At 38.9% G+C, this 21,678-nt stretch overlaps 7 protein-coding genes and 1 non-coding gene across 12 annotated transcripts; 2 read left to right on the top strand and 6 right to left on the bottom strand.

The window, feature by feature from the left end:
• Positions 1-280: 280 nt before the first annotated feature.
• On the bottom strand, positions 281-4,220 carry LOC105269865 (putative inorganic phosphate cotransporter). 2 transcript variants are annotated; one of them, XM_011310439.1, is made up of 7 exons: positions 4,117-4,220; positions 3,195-3,310; positions 2,664-2,964; positions 1,908-2,176; positions 1,697-1,849; positions 1,184-1,558; positions 281-832 (listed from the first exon to the last, which is right to left on the bottom strand). In XM_011310439.1, the coding sequence occupies exons 1-7, from the start codon at positions 4,154-4,156 to the stop codon at positions 638-640; spliced, it is 1,449 nt and encodes a 482-aa protein (XP_011308741.1). In that variant the 5' UTR covers positions 4,157-4,220; the 3' UTR covers positions 281-637. The 2 variants fall into 2 exon arrangements, with proteins under 2 accessions (XP_011308741.1, XP_011308742.1); XM_011310440.1 differs by having other exon boundaries at positions 1,697-1,846.
• Positions 4,221-4,703: 483 nt separating this feature from the next.
• Positions 4,704-6,890, bottom strand: LOC105269863 (putative inorganic phosphate cotransporter). Of its 3 annotated transcripts, none has more exons than XM_011310434.1 (7): positions 6,730-6,890; positions 6,515-6,654; positions 6,149-6,449; positions 5,833-6,098; positions 5,541-5,687; positions 5,068-5,442; positions 4,704-4,871 (listed from the first exon to the last, which is right to left on the bottom strand). In XM_011310434.1, the coding sequence occupies exons 1-7, from the start codon at positions 6,791-6,793 to the stop codon at positions 4,740-4,742; spliced, it is 1,425 nt and encodes a 474-aa protein (XP_011308736.1). In that variant the 5' UTR covers positions 6,794-6,890; the 3' UTR covers positions 4,704-4,739. The 3 variants fall into 3 exon arrangements, with proteins under 3 accessions (XP_011308736.1, XP_011308738.1, XP_011308739.1); XM_011310436.1 differs by having other exon boundaries at positions 5,833-6,023; XM_011310437.1 differs by having other exon boundaries at positions 4,781-4,871; positions 5,004-5,442.
• Positions 6,891-7,049: 159 nt separating this feature from the next.
• Positions 7,050-9,169, bottom strand: LOC105269864 (putative inorganic phosphate cotransporter). The gene is made up of 7 exons (XM_011310438.1): positions 9,063-9,169; positions 8,885-9,000; positions 8,483-8,789; positions 8,145-8,410; positions 7,910-8,059; positions 7,384-7,758; positions 7,050-7,307 (listed from the first exon to the last, which is right to left on the bottom strand). The coding sequence occupies exons 1-7, from the start codon at positions 9,112-9,114 to the stop codon at positions 7,128-7,130; spliced, it is 1,446 nt and encodes a 481-aa protein (XP_011308740.1). The 5' UTR covers positions 9,115-9,169; the 3' UTR covers positions 7,050-7,127.
• A 422-nt stretch (positions 9,170-9,591) lies between these two features.
• LOC105269860 (putative inorganic phosphate cotransporter) lies at positions 9,592-12,191 on the bottom strand. The gene is made up of 6 exons (XM_011310430.1): positions 11,795-12,191; positions 11,149-11,568; positions 10,646-10,914; positions 10,433-10,582; positions 9,995-10,369; positions 9,592-9,858 (listed from the first exon to the last, which is right to left on the bottom strand). The coding sequence occupies exons 1-6, from the start codon at positions 11,847-11,849 to the stop codon at positions 9,658-9,660; spliced, it is 1,470 nt and encodes a 489-aa protein (XP_011308732.1). The 5' UTR covers positions 11,850-12,191; the 3' UTR covers positions 9,592-9,657.
• Positions 12,192-12,344: 153 nt separating this feature from the next.
• On the bottom strand, positions 12,345-16,193 carry LOC105269861 (putative inorganic phosphate cotransporter). 2 transcript variants are annotated; one of them, XM_011310432.1, is made up of 7 exons: positions 15,796-16,034; positions 15,425-15,531; positions 14,811-15,111; positions 14,307-14,575; positions 13,717-13,866; positions 12,946-13,320; positions 12,345-12,773 (listed from the first exon to the last, which is right to left on the bottom strand). In XM_011310432.1, exons 2-7 carry the CDS (start codon positions 15,455-15,457, stop codon positions 12,585-12,587), a joined length of 1,317 nt encoding a protein of 438 aa, XP_011308734.1. In that variant the 5' UTR covers positions 15,458-15,531; positions 15,796-16,034; the 3' UTR covers positions 12,345-12,584. The 2 variants fall into 2 exon arrangements, with proteins under 2 accessions (XP_011308734.1, XP_011308733.1); XM_011310431.1 differs by lacking the exon at positions 15,796-16,034 and adding an exon at positions 16,055-16,193 and having other exon boundaries at positions 12,346-12,773.
• A 548-nt stretch (positions 16,194-16,741) lies between these two features.
• On the top strand, positions 16,742-16,813 carry TRNAW-CCA (transfer RNA tryptophan (anticodon CCA)). The gene has a single exon. It is a non-coding gene; the product is annotated as a tRNA-Trp (tRNA).
• A 164-nt stretch (positions 16,814-16,977) lies between these two features.
• On the top strand, positions 16,978-20,090 carry thoc5 (THO complex 5). Its single transcript, XM_011310433.1, has 6 exons — positions 16,978-17,211; positions 17,375-17,512; positions 17,611-17,825; positions 17,895-17,970; positions 18,516-19,602; positions 19,698-20,090. The coding sequence occupies exons 1-6, from the start codon at positions 17,113-17,115 to the stop codon at positions 20,012-20,014; spliced, it is 1,932 nt and encodes a 643-aa protein (XP_011308735.1). The 5' UTR covers positions 16,978-17,112; the 3' UTR covers positions 20,015-20,090.
• A 44-nt stretch (positions 20,091-20,134) lies between these two features.
• Positions 20,135-21,644, bottom strand: LOC105269858 (coiled-coil domain-containing protein 65). Its single transcript, XM_011310428.1, has 3 exons — positions 21,491-21,644; positions 20,946-21,422; positions 20,135-20,851 (listed from the first exon to the last, which is right to left on the bottom strand). Exons 1-3 carry the CDS (start codon positions 21,626-21,628, stop codon positions 20,135-20,137), a joined length of 1,332 nt encoding a protein of 443 aa, XP_011308730.1. The 5' UTR covers positions 21,629-21,644.
• Positions 21,645-21,678: the final 34 nt, after the last annotated feature.

Below are 21,678 nucleotides of genomic sequence, written 5' to 3'. Positions count from 1 at the left end.
ATCGGAGACGACCTAGATGATTCCCCAAGACTACCTCCTTCCATTCAGAAAAGAGAAAAGAAACAGAAGAATTTTTTTCTCCGCGCGGAATCAAATTTTTATTTGAAAAATTTTTATTTGAAAAATAGAGAGTCCGATGCATAAAATTAAAATTAGGAGACATCTAGGGCTAGAGCTCACCGATTCAATTGTATGTGGAGACAATATTTCGATGGGATTTTATGGGAATTTTAAAACTGCAAAGAATTCATTTAATTTATTATATATTTATTAATGAGGATAATATAAAAATAAAATATCTTCAATGTTTTCAAATGATTTCAAATGATTACAAAAAGATTAATCAGAGGTGCTTCTGATCCGAAGCAAATGCATAATCACATTATCAATCAGAGCTCTTTACGTCTACTACATATCCCGTGTAGAGATAAAGAATAATCTCGTGATATCGAGGACAATCGATTTCGTTCGATAAACCCCGAGCATTCATCTAATAGCAATCCTCCAGAGAGTCGCAGGATTTTTCTCGTAATTTCACGAACAATCCACGGCGTTCTCAAAAAAAGTTTTTATTTCATTACGAAAGTCTTCTAAGTGTGTTGATTTATTAAATAATTATCGATACGATGAGAGATTGCTAGGCAATCAGAGTATCCTCAGCACTAGCTGATGATCGGAGTTTTATAATTACTCCTTCATCATTCCGGTTGGATTTCGTAATGTCGTCCCAGGGTTGAGTCTCTCCGCTGCCGAAAATGATGAACATTAAATTCCCAACGAAATAAATACCCCCGGACAGGTAGAAGACGATTTTCCATTGGTCAGCATTTTTCTGAAAGGGAAAAAGATAACGATTTGTTTAATAATTCAATAACCAATTGATGCTCGATATTTCAGAAGATTTTCCCTCCGAAATGATAAAACGGTGTAAATCAAGATTTAGGAGATTAACTTGAAGTGATAGAATCAGTGAACACACGTCACGTATGAGAGGCGATTACGATTCCCTAGGCATGTTTCATCATCTGGAAGCACCAGAGGAATCATAAGTTGGAATTATCCAGTGAAAAAATAAAGAATTATCGAGAGGCTGAAGGCAAGGCGATCATTGCCGAATTAATTCCGGTATTCGTCACCGATTCCATCACTCGAGAGTTGTTCAAGTTCTGAAGCCGATATTTACGTCGTCAGTGACGATTTCTCCAACAATCAGAGGTGCGAGCAGAGCGACGATAGCTGCAGCGCAGTTTGTGAATGCCATGAGCAGTCCAGCGTAATTAGGACTGAGGTCCATGTGATTGATTTGGAATCCACAGACAGCCCCGACGTTTAATCCGCCAGCGATCACCAGGAGAATCACTGGAGTCGTCGTGTCACCAGGGGACACGAAGCAGATGCCGATCAGGGCGAGTCCTGGGCCCCAGTGGCCGATTGTATTGCAGATTTTTCGAGATGCTCCACGTGATAAGCCTTTGGTCTGGGCCCAATCCGATAGGTAACTCACTGGAAACGTCAGGAACAGCATCGCGAGGTAGGGAAGGGCTGATTTCAGTCCATTCTGGCAAACAAATTAATCTGTCAACTTGAATTTATTGGATTGACAGCTCATGACTCGATGTTGTGCATAATTTGTCGAATATTACTGTCATTTCAGGATAAAATTTTTTATCTCAACTTGAGGAATGAATTTACGAACCTCTGTGATGTCAAAACCCAGGACTCCATTCATGTAAATAGATGTTTCCGTTATTAATGTCCAAAAGCCCCAGTTCTGTCCACAATGGGCAGCCACGAGTGACCAGAATGGGAGACTCGTCAATATTGATCCCCATGGTGTTTTTGGAATCTGCTGGATAATGGGACTTGAGCACAATATCTGGGATTATGATTTATTTATTCAGCTCTACCTTTTTCTTCTCGGCTGAGTCTTCCGTTTGGTGGACCCCAAGTCCGCACTCGATATATTTTCTTTCGGTATCGCCAATACGACAGAGAGAGCTTCCAGCGGATGCGGCTGGTGAATCAGAACCGATGAAGAAGAATGATAATGACCAGATGACGGCCACTGCTCCAAAGGAGTAGAAGACACTTCGCCATCCGGAGAATTCAATCATTGCTCCAGATATTGGGTATGAGATGACCGTTCCAAATTGTGCTCCAGCGTAGGTCATGGTGCCTGAATTGGAGTAATTGAGGTATTAATTTTATTATTGGGGGAACCCCCGGGTAAAAAAAATTTAATCGAAAATTTTTTTTTCAAATTTTCAAAAAATTTTGGGAAAACTTTTCAGAAAATTTATTTTTGAAACAAAAAAAAATCGGGAAACAAAACAATTGTATTTTTGGGAAATGTTTTCAAAAGTTTTTTTACCATTTTCTAGAAATTTTTGCGAATATAATTTTTTCTTTTGATTATACTGATTTATTCTTACCGTTTTGATTTTTCAATATTCTCAAAAATTTTCCTATTGAAATTTTTGAAAAATTTTTCCAAACTTTTCTGAAAAATTTTTTTGTTGCCTGACGTTTTTTTTTTGTTTTATAAAAAAAAAATGGCTGAAAAGTTTTCCAGAAATTTTTTGAAAATTTGGAAAAAATATTTCGATTAGAATTTTTTTTAGCCGGGTCGGATGGAGTTTAATGGAATAAAATAAAATAATCACAGAGTCGTCCACGTTCGTTTGGTGGTACCCATTTTGAGAGAAGAGTGTGGATGCAGGGAAGACAACAGGCTTGACTGAGTCCCATGATCACACGACAGATACAGAGAAGTATCCAGCCCCCTTGGTCGAAAAAAATCGGACACAGCATGCAACCAACTCCATTCAACATTACACCTATCGAAAAAACCATTTTTGCACTCCATATTCTAGCCAGATGTCCCGAAGGAATCTGCATCAAAGTGTAGCCCCAGAAGAACGAACTCAGGATCGGACCCACATTTTCCAGGATAGAACCATTTTTCTGAGATGGAAAAAAAAATTGATGATCCAACTAAAGTAACGACTGCACACGAATACGTGAGAACAGAAAAGTGAATATTATTTAATTGCAAGTGCTCCTTATCAATTTGTGATAATGTTATTTTTGAAGGAGTAGTTTCTACGGAAAAAGGGAACTGAGTGATTCCCGGGGAATTTCCGTATTGATTCGATGGAAAATTACAGAGGTTTTTAAAATGATTGAGTACTCACTTCTACCTCTTCCTTGATAGCAACAATTGCTATAGACATGCAAACTCTGTTTGCATATGCAATTGTAATACCCAAGAAGCAAAGAACACATTGCAAATGCCTGATGCCCAAGAATCCTATTGGAAAATTATTTAATCAACACATTGTCGTTGCGGAATTATTGCTGAAAATTTATTGGGTTTGATCTTCGATCGTTGTAATTGAGATTTATTCGATCTATTTATAATCACTCGTGATTTGACATGTGAGAAACTATATCACCAGCTCAGGGTCTTCAGCTTTATCACTGACACTTAAATAGCGAATTTTTCTTATTACGCAAACGGATAAACCAATGGCCTTGAATTACATGCGCTGAGAAATTGACATGAAATAACAATTATTTCCGTGTTACTATATTTATCACCATTTGATCCTGATTCTAAGTATTCACTAATATTTTTCGCACAAATTCATCACAAATTTTTTACCTTCCCCACGCTATTTTATCTCAACAGTAAAAGATTCAAATTCCTAGAATTATTACGCGTTATTATCAATAATTCATGAGTCTATCGAATAAATCACTACATAAATCAGTCATCCGCTTTTTCAATTCCGCTCTTTCAATTCCGAATTCACAATGATCATGAAAACAATTCTTATTCGAGAAAAAATGTTAATGAAATTAATGAAAATAATGGGAACAGTTACAATTGTTTATGACGATTTTCCTCAGCTTTGGGAGACGATAAAATTCAATCATCAATTATAAATTCATTCGAAATTGATGTAATTTCTTTTTTTAAATATTCGTTGAAAATAGTTATAATTTTCAGTGATGATCGCGTGCATGGGCGGCGGGTAAAAACGTAATTGTGAACGATTTTAAAATTGAAAAAGAATTTTTTTTTATTAATTACACCTGAACAGTTACAATTACCCGGTATGCGAGGGACGGTTACCGCTCCGTTATCCGTCATAGTCAACAGTGGTAGATTATCCAGATTCCATAATACAGAATTTAACACGGATAATCATTGAAAAATTACGCCCCACCACTGAAGGATTACAACATTTATTTTCCGGTATCGTCTTGTCTGACACGCGTCATGAAGACGTCATTTTTCCTGTGTACCAATTGTTTGTCGTCGAATCATTGATAATTGCTTTGCGAAAAATGCCAGCCGAGGAATGAAAATTCTTTCGGAGAAATGTACTCACTGATTGCGATAACGAGTGATTCAATCGCCGATGATAAGATGAACTCGAAGAAAATCGAAGCCTCGAGGCAATCGGATCATCACCGAAAAGAGGAAATGGTTCAATGCCAATTAATTTAGAGCAATTATTTTATGAGAATAAATAAATTCAACAAGTTTTATCGTAAATGCAACTGTAATGGTGCAACAGTTCATTTGCAAATGAATAATCATTATTTCAGTTTTCAGCGTCAGTCCTGAGGGATAAACAAAAGGAAAATAATAACTCACAAGTAATTTAAATATACATTTATTACAAATTTGACAGTTTGTAACACTTCAGACATTAACAATTTCTTTTTTTCTATAGCCTCTCGTGATGAATATTGTCCCATGTCTGATGCTCACCACTTCCAAACAAAATGAATATCAAATTCGATAGGAAATAAATTCCTCCTGTCATGTAGAAAACAGTCTTCCACTGGTATGCATTTGTCTGAAAATGCGAGCGTATGCGTCACTTGAATATATTTTTTTTTACATATGTAATTACACGTGAGTAAAGAGAAAAAGTGGTAAAACGAGTTTGAATAATTATTGTGGGAATTATCGAATGATTTTGTCGTACCAGGAAGAAATCTTTTTGTCATTCATCACTCTACTTCCCAGGGAAAAGAGGAAGAATAATGTACCGTGTCAGTGACGATCTGGGAAACAATCAGAGGTCCCAATAATGCCACAAACGATGCAGCGCTGTTTGTAATGGAGACCAGGACTCCAGCATATTTGTGGCTGAGATCCATGTGATTAATCTGATACCCACAGTCTCCTCCGGCATTCAATCCAACAGCGAGAACCAAAAGTACCACTGGTGCAGTCCTATCATCAGGGGATACGAAGCAGATGCCAACGAGAGCAACCGCTGGTCCCCAATATCCAATTGTATTGCAAACCTTTCGGACAACTCCACGTGACACACCTTTTTTCTCACACCAATCGGACATCCAACTCACCGGAAATGTAAGGAGCAATAATGCCACATAAGGAAGTGCTGATTTTACACCATTCTATCATCATGAACATCAATTTCCAGCTGATGAATGATTAATTCCAATAGTGAGACACCATTATTGATAATCAAGAGGGAATTATTTATTCTACTCACCTCTTTGATGTCGAATCGAAGAACTCCAGCCATGTAAATCGGTATTTCAGTAAGTAGCACCCAAAATCCCCAGCTGTACCCGCAATTCGCAATGAGAAGAGCCCAGAAAGGTCTGCTGGTCAAAATAGCACGCCACGGTGTTGAGTTCTTCAAGTAAAAAATCAAAAAGCATTACAATTGAATGGCAACGATTTCCAGTGACAACTCATCATTCTTTCCTCGAGACAGACATATGACGGAGGTCAACGTCTACGAAATGATTTATACGTGAGGATAAATCGTAACCACTGACCTCCAGGGAGTAGTTAGCTCTTTCCTCAAAGACCCCAAGGCCCCGCTGGATATAATCCTTCTCACTCTGACTGATGCTACAGCAAGTCTTATCCGAAGACTCGACTGGTGAATCTGACCCCATCAAGAAGAAGATCATTGACCAGACAACAGCGATTGCACCGAAGACGTAAAAAGGACATCTCCATCCAGCTGCACCAATCAGAATCCCCGATATTGGATACGCAATTATTGTGCCGAAGTAGACACCCATGTATGTGGCAGTTGCTAGAATATATTCTTGTGAAATATTTAACGAGATTAGATTAATGAATTACCTAAACGTCCACGCTCGTTTGGTGGCACCCATCTTGCCAGCAACGTGTGAATGCACGGCTTCAGACAACCCCGACACATTCCCATGACAACTCTGCAGATGCAGAGATATATCCAGCCACCTCTGTCAAAAACAATGGGACACAGAAGACCAAAAATTCCATTTGTCAAGATACCAATGGACAAAAGACTCTTCGCACTCCAGATTCTTGCTAGATGACCCACTGGCACTTGAACCAATGGTGATCCCCACATTGGGGCACTCAGAATTAGGCCGATGTGATCTGAAGTCAATTTACTCTTCTGGAATGTAATATTAAAATTAAAAGCTGTGAACAATATTTAATATATCCTATAGTAGTGTTTACGTTTTTTTCTTCCTCTCCCATTGCAACGATTGCTATAGACATGCAGATATTATTCGTAAACATCAGGGCTAGGGCCAGAAAGCACATGAGGCACTGCAGATGTCTGATTCCCAGTCCGCTCGTTGGAGAAGTCTCTTCATCTACGAATTAAATATTCATTCGAAGCAATTCGTATTTTGTTAAATGTAATTATTGATATGAATATATTCAGATACCTGAGAAGCGTGGATCTTCCTCGGGGATGATGCATGGTATAGATTCAGGCTGAGATGACGACATATCTGAGCAAATCGTGTGACTAGTGCACTCGGTGGTTTCACATCGGTGAGAATAGGAATATTCTTTGTTACTGTGGCCTAATGGTTTTTCCTGACAGCCATTTACTTTTATAATTCAGCGGATACTCCTCATACATATTTCTGATGTAATTCGTGATGGATTGCCTGGTGCGACTTGGGGAAAGACACGTGGGGGACTGATTATCGCAGAGAGTAGCTTAAAATGCAGTTATAGGGCAGACATTTGAGGATTTTTATTTATTCTAAGAGAAGATGATATAAATTTTCAAGATTCATCACAAAATTCAATACAACACACAAAAAAATCCTCAGATTCAGCTGGAATCAATGGATGATATCCGAGATCGAAACTTTTCATTATTAAACTCTCCCCGATCTTCACTGTTGTTCCACTGCTGGGTCTCACCACTTCCGAATAAAATGAATATGAAATTTCCCACAAAATAAATTCCTCCACTGATCAAAAAAATGATTTTCCACTGCTCTATATCATGCTGAAAGAGAAATGGTTATTATAATTATTGTACAGGATGTGATATAAAATTTATTCATTAATCACAACTCGCATACCGAATCTGTGACAATTATTCCAACCACCAGAGGAGCTAGTAGTCCAGCAATTGATGACACAGCATTTGTAATGGAGACAAGCAATCCAGCATAATCGAGACTGAGATCCATATGATTAATTTGATATCCACACATGGTTGGGGCTGCCAATCCAACAGCTACAATTAACAGAAGAACAGGAACTGTCGTATCCCCAGGTGTTACAAAAACGATACCAATGAGTGCGAGTCCTTGTCCCCACTGGCCAATAGTATTGCATAATTTTCGTGAAAATCCCCTCGACACTCCCTTTTTCTCACTCCAATCAGAAAAACAACTCACTGGAATCGTGAGGAGCAACAGTGCAATATAGGGAAGCGCTGATTTCACTCCATTCTGCACATCAAAATGAATAATCTCTAGTCAATGATTTATCATTCAGAAATATTAATTATTCTCTCCATGCTTAATATTCTGGAGTCGAAAAAACAGTAATCCCTAATGAATGGGAATTCTGATTCCTTCAGGATAAATTCGTCCAACTCACTTCTTTGATGTTGAATCCAAGAACTCCATCCATGTAGATCGGCATTTCAGTGAGGAGCATGTAATGCCCCCATTTGTATCCACAATGGACAGTAAGAAGGGCCCAGAATGGTGCATTGGTTAATATGGCTCTCCAAGGTGTCTTCGAGGTCTTAAAGAAGAGAGATTGAAAGAACGTGCAAAATGTCTCAATGATAAAATTAATTGAATCGTTGACGCCAGTGGATGACACTCACCTGTCTCTCACCAGTCGTTTTCTCCTCACATAATCCAAGACTGCTCTCGATATATTTCCTCTCAGCCTCACTGATACCACAACAAAACTTTCCAACAGCTGTGGCTGGCGAATCTGATCCAGCGATTAGCAAAATAACAGCCGAAACAACAGCACCAACTCCAAACACGTAAAATGGACTTCGCCACCCGTCAGCAGCAATCAGAACACCACTTATCGGTGGTGCGATTAATGTGCCAAAGGTTGCTCCAGAGAAGACCACAGAACCTGGAGAAAAATTGTAAATTTTGAGATAATCATTGAGTTCTAGATCAAAAATAAAAATCATTGAATGATTACAGATTCGTCCGCGTTCCCTGGGAGGTGCCCATTTGGACAATAATGTGTGACAGCAGGGTGGCAAGCAAGCCTGGCACAGACCCATGATAATTCTGCTCACACACAGATACACCCAACCACCTCTCTCAAATATAACTGGAGATAAAATGCTGAAGACACCGCTTATCAGGAGGCCAATTACCAAAATCATTTTTGCACTCCAGATCCTGGTCATATGACCTATCGGGATTTGGGCGATTGCATAGCCCCACAGGAATGAACTCAGGATTACACCGACTTGACCTTGAGTCAAGACATCTTGCTGGAACTTGAATAAATCATGAAATCATCGTGAAATTAATGGACTGGTTTATTTAATTAGGACAACTGGAGATTCTGGTTGTCAGTGGATGAGGAACTTACACTCTCCTGCTCTTCCTTGATCCCAACAATCACCAGAGACAGACAGGTTCTGGTCGTGTAGGCAATTCCATAGCTCAGGAATAGCAGGATGCATTGACAGTGTCTGACCCCAAATCCTATCGACAACATTCCACAGGTGAATAATAATCATTAATATTTTCAGCAGCTGAAAACAAACCTCGAGGGCTGGATTCCTTTGGGGTGTCACTGTCACTCTTTGGAAGACTCATGCTGGCACATCAGCAGCATTCCAGGGAATCGCTCTGAACACATTTGCTCGATGTTATGCTGGCGTTTCTCCCACTCTTTATTTTTACGGCAGGTATGCGGAATTCCTATGTCAAGAAGGAAAAAGAATATATTACTTTTTCAAATCATTCTGCGTACGTTTAATTTGCAATCCATCAGGTTTGATAATCAATGGCTTATATTTACCATTGGAATTTTTATGATGACACAACAGTAGGTGCGCTACAATCATTTGAGTCGACATTTGTTACTCTTCTAGGAATTACCGTAATAATTCTTATAATCTTGAGAATCTGATACGGCCATTTTTTTTTCAGCTAGACTGCGCCAATTTTCTCGGTCAATCATTATCTCAATTTCATTTATATTTAATTGTAAATGATTATCAATCATAATTATTCGTCATTGCAATTATTATTATAGGAGTAATTATTTTATCGGAATTTTTTCGTGTTAATGAAAGCTTTTTTATTCAGAATTATTCCACAAATTTTTTAAATTTTTCTTATTTCAAATAAATTATCTCAAAGTATCAAAGCATCATCTGGAATAATCGAAGAAGCTCTCGGGGACCTCTGATTATTTTGACTGCTGATTTTCCCTGAGCTCTCGATTTCGTCCCACCACTGGGTCTCACCACTCCCAAAGAGAACGAACACCAGATTTCCTAGGAAACAAATTCCCCCGGAGATGAGGAACACAATCCTCCACTGATCCACATGTCTCTGTGGAAAGAACAATTTTTATTGAAATTCTTTTAATTCTCTAGTAAACATTTCACTTGGAATGAAAATTTTTTTCTCATTCTCAACAGGAGCACCACATGAAATTATTCAGTATTTTGAAAAATCATGGTTTTACCGAATCCGTTACAATCTGGCCGACCACCAGAGGAGCTACGAGAGCAACAACAGCTGCAGCACAATTTGTGATTGAGACCAGGAGTCCAGCCCATCGGGGACTGAGATCCATGTGATTGATTTGAAATCCACACATCGCTCCAACTCCCAGTGCACCAGCGAGAACAAACAGGATCACTGATAGTGTCGCTTCACTAGGAGGCACGAAGCAAATGCCAATGAATACGAGTCCTTTTCCCCATTGGCCAATGGTATTGCATAATTTTCTTATCAATCCACGAGATACTCCTCTCTCCTGACTCCAATCTGACAGCCAACTCACTGGCACTGTCAAAAGTAAAACAGCAACGAAGGGAAGGGCTGATTTAAGTCCATTCTGTATTTTAAAATTACAAGGTTTTATAAATTTTTTATACTCCAGATTAAATTTAGCACGCACTTCTTTGATACCGAATCCAAGGACTCCATTCATGTACTGCGGAATTTCGCTATGTAGGATGAGAGATGCCCAATTATTTCCACAATGCGCAATGAGAAGTGACCAGAAGGGTAGACTAGTGAGTATTGCTTTCCAAGGGGTTTTAATATTCTGGAGATAAAATGAGAATCGTGTATCTATGGAATCAGTCCTGTATTCAATGGATGTACTCACTTTGTCAGTGGCAGTCGTGACTCCATCCTCGAAAACTCCAAGACTGGTCTCGATATACTGCCTCTCGTGATCGCTGATACCACAGAAGGCTTTCTCAGCTGATGCAGCTGGTGAATCAGAACCGATGAAGAGGAAAATTAATGACCAAATGATGGCAGCAGCACCAAATAAATAAAAGACACTTCTCCATCCAGCAGCATCAATCAGAGCCCCGGATATTGGATACGAGATAACAGTGCCAAAGTGTCCTCCAGCGTAGGTCATAGTACCTGAATAAAATGTTGAAGACTAGTCGTCAGAGAGGAGTACAGGGAGATCGAGACAATTAGCTAGGGGAGTGGTAAAATAGAATGAGTTAATCTCACTCGGGGATGAGCTTTCGGTAATGATCTCGGGATCTAGGAGAGATAGAGATAGCTGAAATGACGTTGACTTATCCAGTTTCACCACTCGACTGGACAATTTGTTTTTTAAATAACGATAATCGAGGGAATAATCATTACCCAGTCGTCCGCGTTCGTTCGGGGGCACCCATTTTGAGAGAAGAGTATGAATACAGGGCAGACAACAGGCCTGACACAATCCCATGATAACTCTGCATCCACACAGATATATCCAGCCACCTTCATCAAATACTATTGGACATAAAAGACCACCGAGACCATTTATCAGTATACCAATTCCTAAAACCATTTTGGCACTCCATATTCTTGCCAAGTAACCAGATGGTATCTGCATCACTGCATAACCACATATGAATGAACTCAGGATTATACCAACGTTGCCTGATGTCAATTCATCTTCATCGTTCTTCTCGTTCTGAATCGCGATGATCACTATCGATATACAACTTCTATTCGTGTAGGCAATTGTGTAGCCCAGGAATAACACGAGACATTGCCAGTGTCTCGCACACCACCATCCTGTTGATTATATTATCTCTCTCATAAAAAAGAATAAAACAATTCATTTTCACTCCTTCTTACCAAAATAAAGTCACAAAATACCTGAGATCTGTGAGAATATGTTTATTCTCAAGATAAAATTCTTATAGAGACCAATGAATTCTGGAGAAAATCGCTACCTCTCGGCTGGTAATTCATTTTCTCGTGGATTTTTTAAATAAATTAATTGATGTCATTCACAAACCTGGAGAGACTACATCTGCTGTCCCAATGTTACACTTGACTTCACTACCTCTCATCCTGCACTGCTCTCATCCATTGGCAAAATAAAAATAACATTTCCACAATTTTCTCCTTCGAAAAAAAATTGTCACATCCCCCACCCTTATCCCTCCTCAGTCAATATTCAGTCACTAATTTCCTTTGTCACACAAACACCGAGGAAATTCCAGCCGTCAATCGCCAATGATCGATAATCACCCCACAATATTGATTAATATTTCTCAAGAGTCGAAAATTAATGAGCCGACTCTTTTATCGCATTTCTAATCCTCATTTCCTGCTCAAGATTCAATCTCTGGATTAAATGATTGAAAAATACTCGAAAATATTTTTTCAGGAGAAACCAATCACACCTCGACCTTCATTAATTACAAAAGGAGTTTAATATCATCTTATAATAAAAACAATCTTATAAAATGAATAATAAATAACACGTGATATCCCTAGTTCTGTAGAAAAATATTCACTACATTTCTATCTCTAGACTATTTCATTAAAAAATTTCTATGGTAATCGTAAAAAAAAAACGTATAATTACAAAATGCGCTGCAATTTCTGATTAAAATTTTAAGAGTGATATCATGAAGAAAAAAATCTCAAAAAATGGCATGTCAATTCTACACTGTAGAAATTATTTCCACCATTTTTAATGGTATATGTATATGATATGATTATATATTTCCTCTGGTTTTTGACTTTGTATTTTTTCCAAGAGGAGAGGATCGAGGGTGCACACTATTTAATGATTATTTTCAAGGTGCCATTGCATCACCAATGACGATTGAGGATGCACGAGGCCTCAAGAACATGTCGTCATGTTTGTTTTCACTGTTATCCCACCACTGGGTCTTGCCACTTCCAAACAGTATGAAGATGAGATTCCCCAGGAAGTAAATGCCACCGGACATGTAGAAAACAATTGACCACTGATCCGCACTTTCCTGAAGATAAAATTATTCATGATCATTTGAATTATTCAAATAATGCAAGACAATCCGCGATAACAGTCTCGTCCCGAACGCCTCATCCACACCTTATCTGGCACTTAAAATCTTTCGCTGCTTCAATTATAAGTTATTAATTTTTTATTGAAATCGTTAGAATGATATTTACCGAGTCAGGAACCATGGCTCCAACAATCAGAGGTGCTAGCAAGGCGACGACTGATGCTGCGCAGTTTGTGAATGACACCAGGAGTCCAGCGTATTTGGGACTGAGATCCATGTGATTGATCTGAAATCCGCAGATAGCTCCGACATTTAATCCACCAGCCAGAATGAGAAGAACAACTGGTAAAGTTGTGTCACCAGGTGGTACGAAGCAGATGCCAACGAGAGCGATACCTGGGCCCCAGTGGCCAATTGTATTGCAGATTTTTCGTAGTAATCCACGAGATATTCCTCTTCTCTCACCAAAATCTGACAGCCAACTCACTGGGAACGTCAGGATCAACATCGTTACGTAAGGAAGTGCAGATTTCAATCCATTCTGGAAAATAAGGGATCGTCATCTTATGATAATCATTTTTTTTAATGGACATCAAGTGGAATTTCTCAGACAGAATTGATCATTTGGTTTTTAATCTCAATGAGACTCTCGATGGAATGCACTCTTCACACAGTATTATCTGACCGTCATTGCATGAGGATGATTAAACACGTCTCGGAATGTTTTATTTTTATTTTGAGTATCTATTTTATTTACAATAAATCGATCTCTTCCATTCGATTTGAAGATATTTTATGAAAATGCAGTTGTTCTTCACAAATTAGATTTGAATTTGAAGGAAATGTTTAGAACACATTTCTGGGAGGAGTTGGCATGAGGAGGAAATGGCCATGTGTGTGAATAGTCTGATAATGAGGTCAATATTTATGTACTCACCTCTTTGATATCGAAACCGAGAACTCCAGCCATATAAATAGGCATTTCAGTCAGAAGCATCCAGAATCCCCAATTCTGTCCGCAATGAACAATGACAAGTGCCCAGAATGGTACACTAGTTAATATGGCTCGCCAGGGTGTTCTTGAAGTCTTGAAGAAGAGAAATTAACGCTTTGTTAATCCGTGGAAACACGAGGTCATCATGAATAAAACGTAAACAATCAATTTATTATCATTTTGGGGGAATAAAAGATGAGAGAATGCAATTGCGAGGTATTTCTCGAGGGAATTATCAGTGAAACTGTCAAGGCCTTTGTCGCTAATGAGTAGCTTTCGTAATCGTGTAATTCAGTTGATTCGAGCGTGCGAAAACAATCAAAGTAATTAATGCATTCCAGCAATTATTCATAATGGTTTTAAAGAATTCGATGTGACTTTGAATTTATAAATTTCTGCCGTGATGAATCCTGTAATGAATTATCAGCAAGGGAATGAATACGTTTAATGAGGAATTTTAATATACAGGGTAATGGAATGTGGAATAATTTTTTTATACTTTTTAAGTGAAAAATAATGAGAATGAAAATTACCCTGCGATCGTCATCGGCATTGTGCTCTTCAAAAACTCCGAGACTACTCTCGATGTATTTTCTCTCGTGCTCGCTGATACCACAGAAGGCTTTCTCAGCTGATGCAGTTGGTGAATCAGAGCCGATGAAGAGGAAAATTAATGACCAAGTGATGGCAGCAGCACCGAAGAAATAAAAGACACTTCTCCATCCAGCGGCATCAATCAGAGCCCCAGATATTGGGTACGAGATGACAGTGCCAAATTGTGCTCCAGCGTAGGTGATAGTACCTGAATAATATGTCGAAGACTAGTCGTCAGAGAGGAGTACAGGTAGATCGAGACAATTAGCTAGGGAAGTGGTAAAATAGGATGAGTTAATCTCACTCGGGGATGAACTTTCGGTAATTATCTCGGGATCTAGGAGAGATAGAGATAGCTGAAATGACGTTGACTTATCCAGTTTCACCACTCGACTGGACAATTTGTTTTTTTAAATAACGATAATCGAGGGAATAATCATTACCCAGTCGTCCGCGTTCGTTCGGTGGCACCCATTTTGAGAGAAGAGTATGAATACAGGGCAGAAGACAGGCCTGACACAGTCCCATGATAACTCTGCATCCACACAGATATATCCAGCCACCTTCATCAAATACTATTGGACATAAAAGACCACCGAGACCATTTATCAGTATACCAATTCCTAAAACCATTTTGGCACTCCATATTCTTGCCAAGTAACCAGATGGTATCTGCATCACTGTGTAACCCCAGAAGAATGAACTCAGAATTGTCCCAACATTTCCTGAATCCAGTCCATCTTCCTATAACAATCAATAATTTACAATTCAACCTGAAAATTATTTTCTTCATGCATTCCATATATTTTACTGAGTTGTTCACTGATTTATACTTTTATTGCGTATTTTATGGCCACTCAATAGCTCAATAAATTCATGTTATCTTGCGGGAGTTATTCTCGTTTACATTTCAAATAAAAATTCATAATTATCATGAATGAACTATTCATAGCAACCGATATGGAAAATTTCCAATGGAAATGTTGCGAGTGATATCCAGGGATGGGGGAGACCTACAGGAAAATTACTCAATTCATTTTCAAAGGGAATAACTCACTTCTTTCTCGATTGCAACAACAGCTATTGACATGCATATCCGATTAGCGTAGCCAAGAGCAAGACCCAGGAAGAGCAGGAGACATTGACAATGTCTTGCACCCAATCCTATTGAATAAAAAATCATTGATTACCCACAATCATTCTCGCTGGATCGATAAGAGACGAGTTATGCTGAGTTGATGCTGATAATTCAACGGTATCGATTTTTTTTTTAATCCCATTATTCACTCGATTTTACGATTATTGTCAAGAGGTCACTGGCATTCCATCAATATACGATATATCGCACTCTCGAGTCTGATATTATCAATATTTGCCGATTTTTAATCTCAATTTACGCAGTTGTATGATAAATCTTTTTTTTCATACCTTATTCATATTTTTTCCTCAATTTTCTCAATTAAAAACCCCAGAATAATATCTTTCACAGCTTTATTATTTTTCTACGTGAAAGTTTCTAACGATTTTTTAATTTTTTTTTTTGGTGATTGAATTTTCACTGATTATCGCGAGTTTTCGCGTTGAAAATTGAATAGCGCAATTATTTTTCTGATTGACTGAATTTTTCGGGGGTGTTTTTCCGCTCATGGGTTTTGGTTAATTATTTGATAGGTTTTAATTAAACCACCTGGACGAAGTTGATTATCATCTTTGATAATCCCACACTCGATTCCGGCACCCGTCATATTCCGCAGCGCACGTCGAATAAGTCCACGAATTTTGTGCAATTGAACTGACCAGTGTCCACTGCTCATTACCAATGACTCCCACTCTTGATTTTTTTTTTTCACACATGAAACATTCAATTCATCCCCACTTGGACAGATAATTATCGCGAAAGCTGCATTATTTTATTATGCTAGATGATTATTTATGACACAAAATATTTATCATTTTTCTCAAGGTAAAAATATTTCCGTCTCTTGTTTACTCCAAGAATTCCACAAACTTATTGCGCCTTTTATGTGATTTAATATTGCATTCCGATGTCGGTACGTTTTTTTACTGGAAAATATGTATTCTTGAGTCATTTTTTAATGCTCAACAGATGAACAACAACTTTTAGATTTTCCGCAAGCATGCCGACGCCAACGGGGCAGAATGTACTATTGTTTATAATTTTTTTGAATATTAAACGAAAAAATCATCACACTCATTAATTGGAATTAATTGAAATTATATGATATTTGAATCAGAAATTACGAAATGGGACAAAATGTTTTTAAACTGATCACTTGGAATTTAGAGAACCGCCGGTGATCCCCGATTGTTCTCCTGAACTTGATCAATAAATTATAAATAAAATTAAATCTGAGACTCCGTGGCGCAACGGTAGCGCGTCTGACTCCAGATCAGAAGGTTGCGTGTTCAAATCACGTCGGGGTCAATTTTTTTTATTTCTCAAATCATTTCAAATCCCCTCATCAAATTGCAAGAATTGAAAACTCACGAGTCGATTTCCACGAATTTCACTCCAAAAATTACTGAGTTATGACTATTGACCGGGAATTTTTAAATGTCAAACCGATGACACCCGAATTTAGCCGATCACTTCTTTACAGCTGACGCTCGTCAAAAATTCAAATCCACCATAACCTCGCGAGAACGATAAAAAATCACCGGAGAACACCGAAATTTTTTATCACCTGAACATAATTTTTGTGTTCATCATCTCAGAAGTTAATTATGGGAAAGGAAAATGACTCGGGAAGTCCGAAAAAACGGAGAAAATCAATCAGCAGCACCAGCAGTACTACTCCTGGGAAGGACAACGATATGTACAAAGTAAGCATCAGTAATCAAAGCCTAACCTATTCTGAAATTATTTCCACTGTTTTTATAATCCCAGCGATTTAAATAAAAAATTTGAGTAAATGTAACTGATTTTTCCATTCGAAAGGCCGAAAGGGAGCAATTATAAAATTTGAATTAACTACCTTTATCGTAGACAATAATAACCTTCGAGGAGCAAGAGGCAATATCTCGCTCACCGGAGCGGGACTCTGAGAAATTTTTCTCAACCTGCGACATGATACGAAATTCAATGGAAAAAATATCAAAATTAAAATCAACTGACGACGCAACAGTAAGTATTACGAGTTTTATGCCTTCACTTATGCTAATATTTGATTAATTACTGTGTCCCCTCTTCACCAACGATTGTACAATTGTTTGTACTTTTAGAATAAAGATGATATACGTGAGCTGATGATTGATACGTCACTTGCGTTCATTGAGCTGAAAAAATTGAACAGAATGGAGAAATTCAGGACAAAATTTGCGAGGGATTCATTGACTTCAGCTAAAATGGGGGTCGACAGTCGACACCTACAGCTGCAGAATTTACTCTACGAAGTTATGCATTTGAAGAAGGAAGTTATCAAGTGTTTGCAGTTCAAGTGAGTGATTTATTGGCGTCTGTTTGTCGTTGGATGATAACTTTTTGGAAATATTTGTCTGGGATTTAGGTCCAAGGATGAATCTATTCAACTTGTTTCGGAGGAGGAGTTCTACAAAGAGGCGCCTTCCACCATTTCCAGAACGGTTAGTTATTTAATACTTTCGTGACGTTTTAATATTCTTCTGTAAATAGTGTCACTATTTTTGAAGGCTTTTTGATAATTCTGTACTGACAACCTTCGTTATTTGGGTTATCGGAGATTAATTCCGTGGATTATTATTTCTTTGACAATTTTTTTGAGATTTTTTTCAGGATTTAGAGGAGACGGCAATCAGTTCTTGTCGTATATAGCTTTTTGTCAGATCTACAAATATTTGGGATTATCTCGACTATTACCACTTCAAAGATTAAAGTACAATTTTCACAATTTGACGTGAGCTGGTTTTATTTAATTGAATATAACGGTCTTGAATGGATTGTGGATTTTAATGATGATGAATTGTAGTCAGATAAGATAATGTTATGATTCGGGAGAGAAAAATAGAAAACCACGTGTTTACAGCGTCATATGTACCGTCAACATTCCCATTAATGTTCTTATTTTGTTTCTTTGGTAACAATTGGCAATTCCTCACGAAAGGGTGCCGAAAGTAGCAATAATGAAATAATAAAAAAATTTTCTCACAAGGAAATAACGAAGGCAGATCCTCACCAACTTCGACTGGCCCGCCTCGAATGGGAATTGACTCAACGAAAGCAACTCGCATCTCTTTGTGATGAACTTTCAGAGAGTAAAAAGGCAGTGGCCTCCAGCATCTCCACGAAACAATCGCGTTTGGATAATCTAGCTCCCCAGCTTCGTTCGATTCTCGAGTCGTCAAAGCCACTGCAGGAGAGTCTGGGTCTTCCTCTGGATAAAATTCATCAAGAGCACCAAAAAGCATCTCTCCTACCAACTCCTCTCTACGTTCTCTACCTGAAAGCCACTGCCTACAGAGATGCTTATGATCACCAGTTGATGGTCTCGGTGGAAGGAGATGAGGATGAGGCCAAGAGAATTAATTCACAAGAAGGAAGTAACGATTCAGATTCAGATCAAGGGGAGGAAATTCCTCAGGAAGAGACACCAGTCCATAAAAAACGTCACCACAGGATCTCCAAGGAAGCCAGGATGGAGGAGAAAAAATCACGAGTTCTCCAGAGGCATCCACTGACAGTGCAATTAATTCTTACGATAAAAAATCAAACGAAGATGAGTCTCAAATTTCTTTACATGACTCTCCTGAAGATCGTGACGGTCGAGTCATATTTGACAACTGATGACACAGGACCTCCAGCTGGGGACATGCTGATGTCAGAGTCTGTTCTCAAAGAGCTTTATCCCAAGGACTTTGGCATCGACTCACCGAATCCTGCCAATTTCTATCAGCTGTCTAGGCAGAATTTTGGAAGCTTCAGCTCCCTCGGGGTGGGAACACCTTACAAGTGGGCACAGAGGATGGCTGGACTCCAGTTTATCAGGAATGATGTTGGGGAGAAGAACAAGGTAGATGTAAAAATCGCTCACGACAGCGTGGAGGAGGTCCTCAAGGAGGTGAAGAAGAGGATCAAGGCGAGGCTTGAACTCTGCGGGGAGATAAGGATGCTGGAGGCTGGAAATTTTCCGGTTTTTCCGGGAGATATGCCCATGAAGCTTGGAACAACTCTCGTGAAGTTTGGGGTTCTCAGGAGGACAGAGGACCTCGGGTACGAGGCAGTCTTGAGAAGGGGAAGCAGTAAGAATTTTTTTTTTCATTCCTACAAATTTCTACCGAAAGGAATTTTTTTACAAAGCGCAGAAAAATTAACGCTGTGGTAATTGTAATTTCAGGTGAATTAATTGCTCACATAAACATAAAACCAGACTACCCGAAGATATCCCCAGTTTTCAATATCCGTTTCAACCCCTCGGTGCCATCATCAGCAGATATTATCAGGGACATGGAGCGGGAGATAAACGTAATGTGGGATAAACCAACAACTCTCTCCGCGCAGGTCCAGAGGCTTCGAGCTTGTTTCGATATTTATCTGGAGACAGAGGGTATGGCTCCCAAGGAGAAGGTTTTCTTCCATCCCGTGAAAGGACGGACACGTTCCAGACCGTACAAGTACCTCTCACTCGCTGGTGGAATATTCACACAACGATGAACTGATATTTTTCTACTCTCAGCTTTTTCCAAGTGTACAAATGACAAACAGTACCAATAATTAAATAAAAAGTATTCCTCAAAAAATTAACTCCATTTATTTACATGTCATGGTGAGGGATTAAATGGACGTCTGAGGCCTAGATCCTGGCATTCTGGCGACTGTGACCAAGTAAGTCTTCAGAGAAGCCCTCAGTCTCTTATTCTCCGCCATGACTACATTTTTCTCTCTCTTAATAGCGATGACTTCTGCTTTCACGTCATTGAATTGTTCCCAGAAATTCTCCAACTTGTCATAAGGACTCATTACGCCAGTGGACGTGCTCTCGTCATTCGCCTCGCCCCAGTTGAATTTCTTCAAGCAAAGCGGTTTGACCTCCAACGAAGTGCAGATCCTCATGAGAAGGAGAATCATCGAGCTCTTCTCCTCGATTTTTTTCATCTCCTTTATGACAGATCCACTCATGACTGTCAACTTCTTCAGCTGTCCACGGTCCATCGTCTGATCCATTCTGATTGTCTGTCTCAATTTCCAGATTCGACTGTTCAAATTTTCCCATTGAATTTTCAATTCGCCGATCGTGTGGTTTCGCTCGTTCCACAATTTTGACTCTTCATTTTTCAGGGACTCCATCGTCGTCAGAAGAGTCGACTGGTGCCTTGGAAATTTTGTCGCCTCTTGGTGATGGGCATCGTCCAGGGACTTCAGGGTTTCGTACTGCTTTCGTTTCTTCTGCATTTTCGATTGATAATCCGTTATCACTCGGTTCAATCTGCACCAGAGATCATCGATTTTTCCACCTATTGTACGTTTTATCTGCGATATTGCCTCGTCTTTCTGGAAATTGAAATTTAAAATTGCCAAAAGACAAAACAATTTGTGCAAATGAACATTTATCATTTCGGTTAAAGCTATTTTTTTTTATTCTCACCGAATGCTCGATTGAGAATGTATTGACGGCATTTCTCATTTTGGTCTCAGCAAGTCTGCCCTCGATAAAATTATTCTGCGCAAAAATGACGGCCTCGAGGTGCTTGCAATCTCCACTCAACTCTCCCTTCACCGAATTCATCTCATCAATCTCCCCGATCTCGACCCGATTAACGTCTTCAAGGTAATTATCCTTGAGACCTTTCAATCTAATTTGATGTCTCAGGATCAACAAGTCAATGGTCTCCATATGCGCCTCCTGCAGCCTCCGATGATCGACATCCGCCTTTTCCAGTTCTCCATACAATTTTTGAATAATCGTATTCTTCAGGGTCAAGATTCGATCGAAATTCTTCCACAGGTACTCGAGGTCCTCGTACAACTCCTTGCACTTTACTTGACGAAGAATAAATCGCCATTGCTCGTTAATTTTTGCTGTGTTGAGGCGAGCGAATGTCTCTTCCCGTTTCAATTTATTCTGCCGAGCACAATCATAGCAAGAAAATGATTTTAAAAATCGGTAAATCGAGTAATTTTTATTCTCACCTTTGTAAAAACCGAAATTAATTGCTGTTTCCGGCGTTTTGCCTCGAGCTCTATCTCCGCCCGATGCGCAAGATACCGCAATTTCTCTTCTTCGCTCATTCGAGCCATTTTTGACCCGCCTTTTTTCTTCGGTGGCATTTTTATCTTTTATCTACCTTCGAAAGTTTTTCTGAAATATTAAACAATTC

This window comes from Fopius arisanus, unplaced genomic scaffold, assembly GCF_000806365.1.
Source record: "Fopius arisanus strain USDA-PBARC FA_bdor unplaced genomic scaffold, ASM80636v1 scaffold00075, whole genome shotgun sequence".
Lineage (NCBI taxonomy): Eukaryota > Metazoa > Arthropoda > Insecta > Hymenoptera > Braconidae > Fopius > Fopius arisanus.
This window is presented reverse-complemented; position numbering and strand designations above follow the sequence as displayed.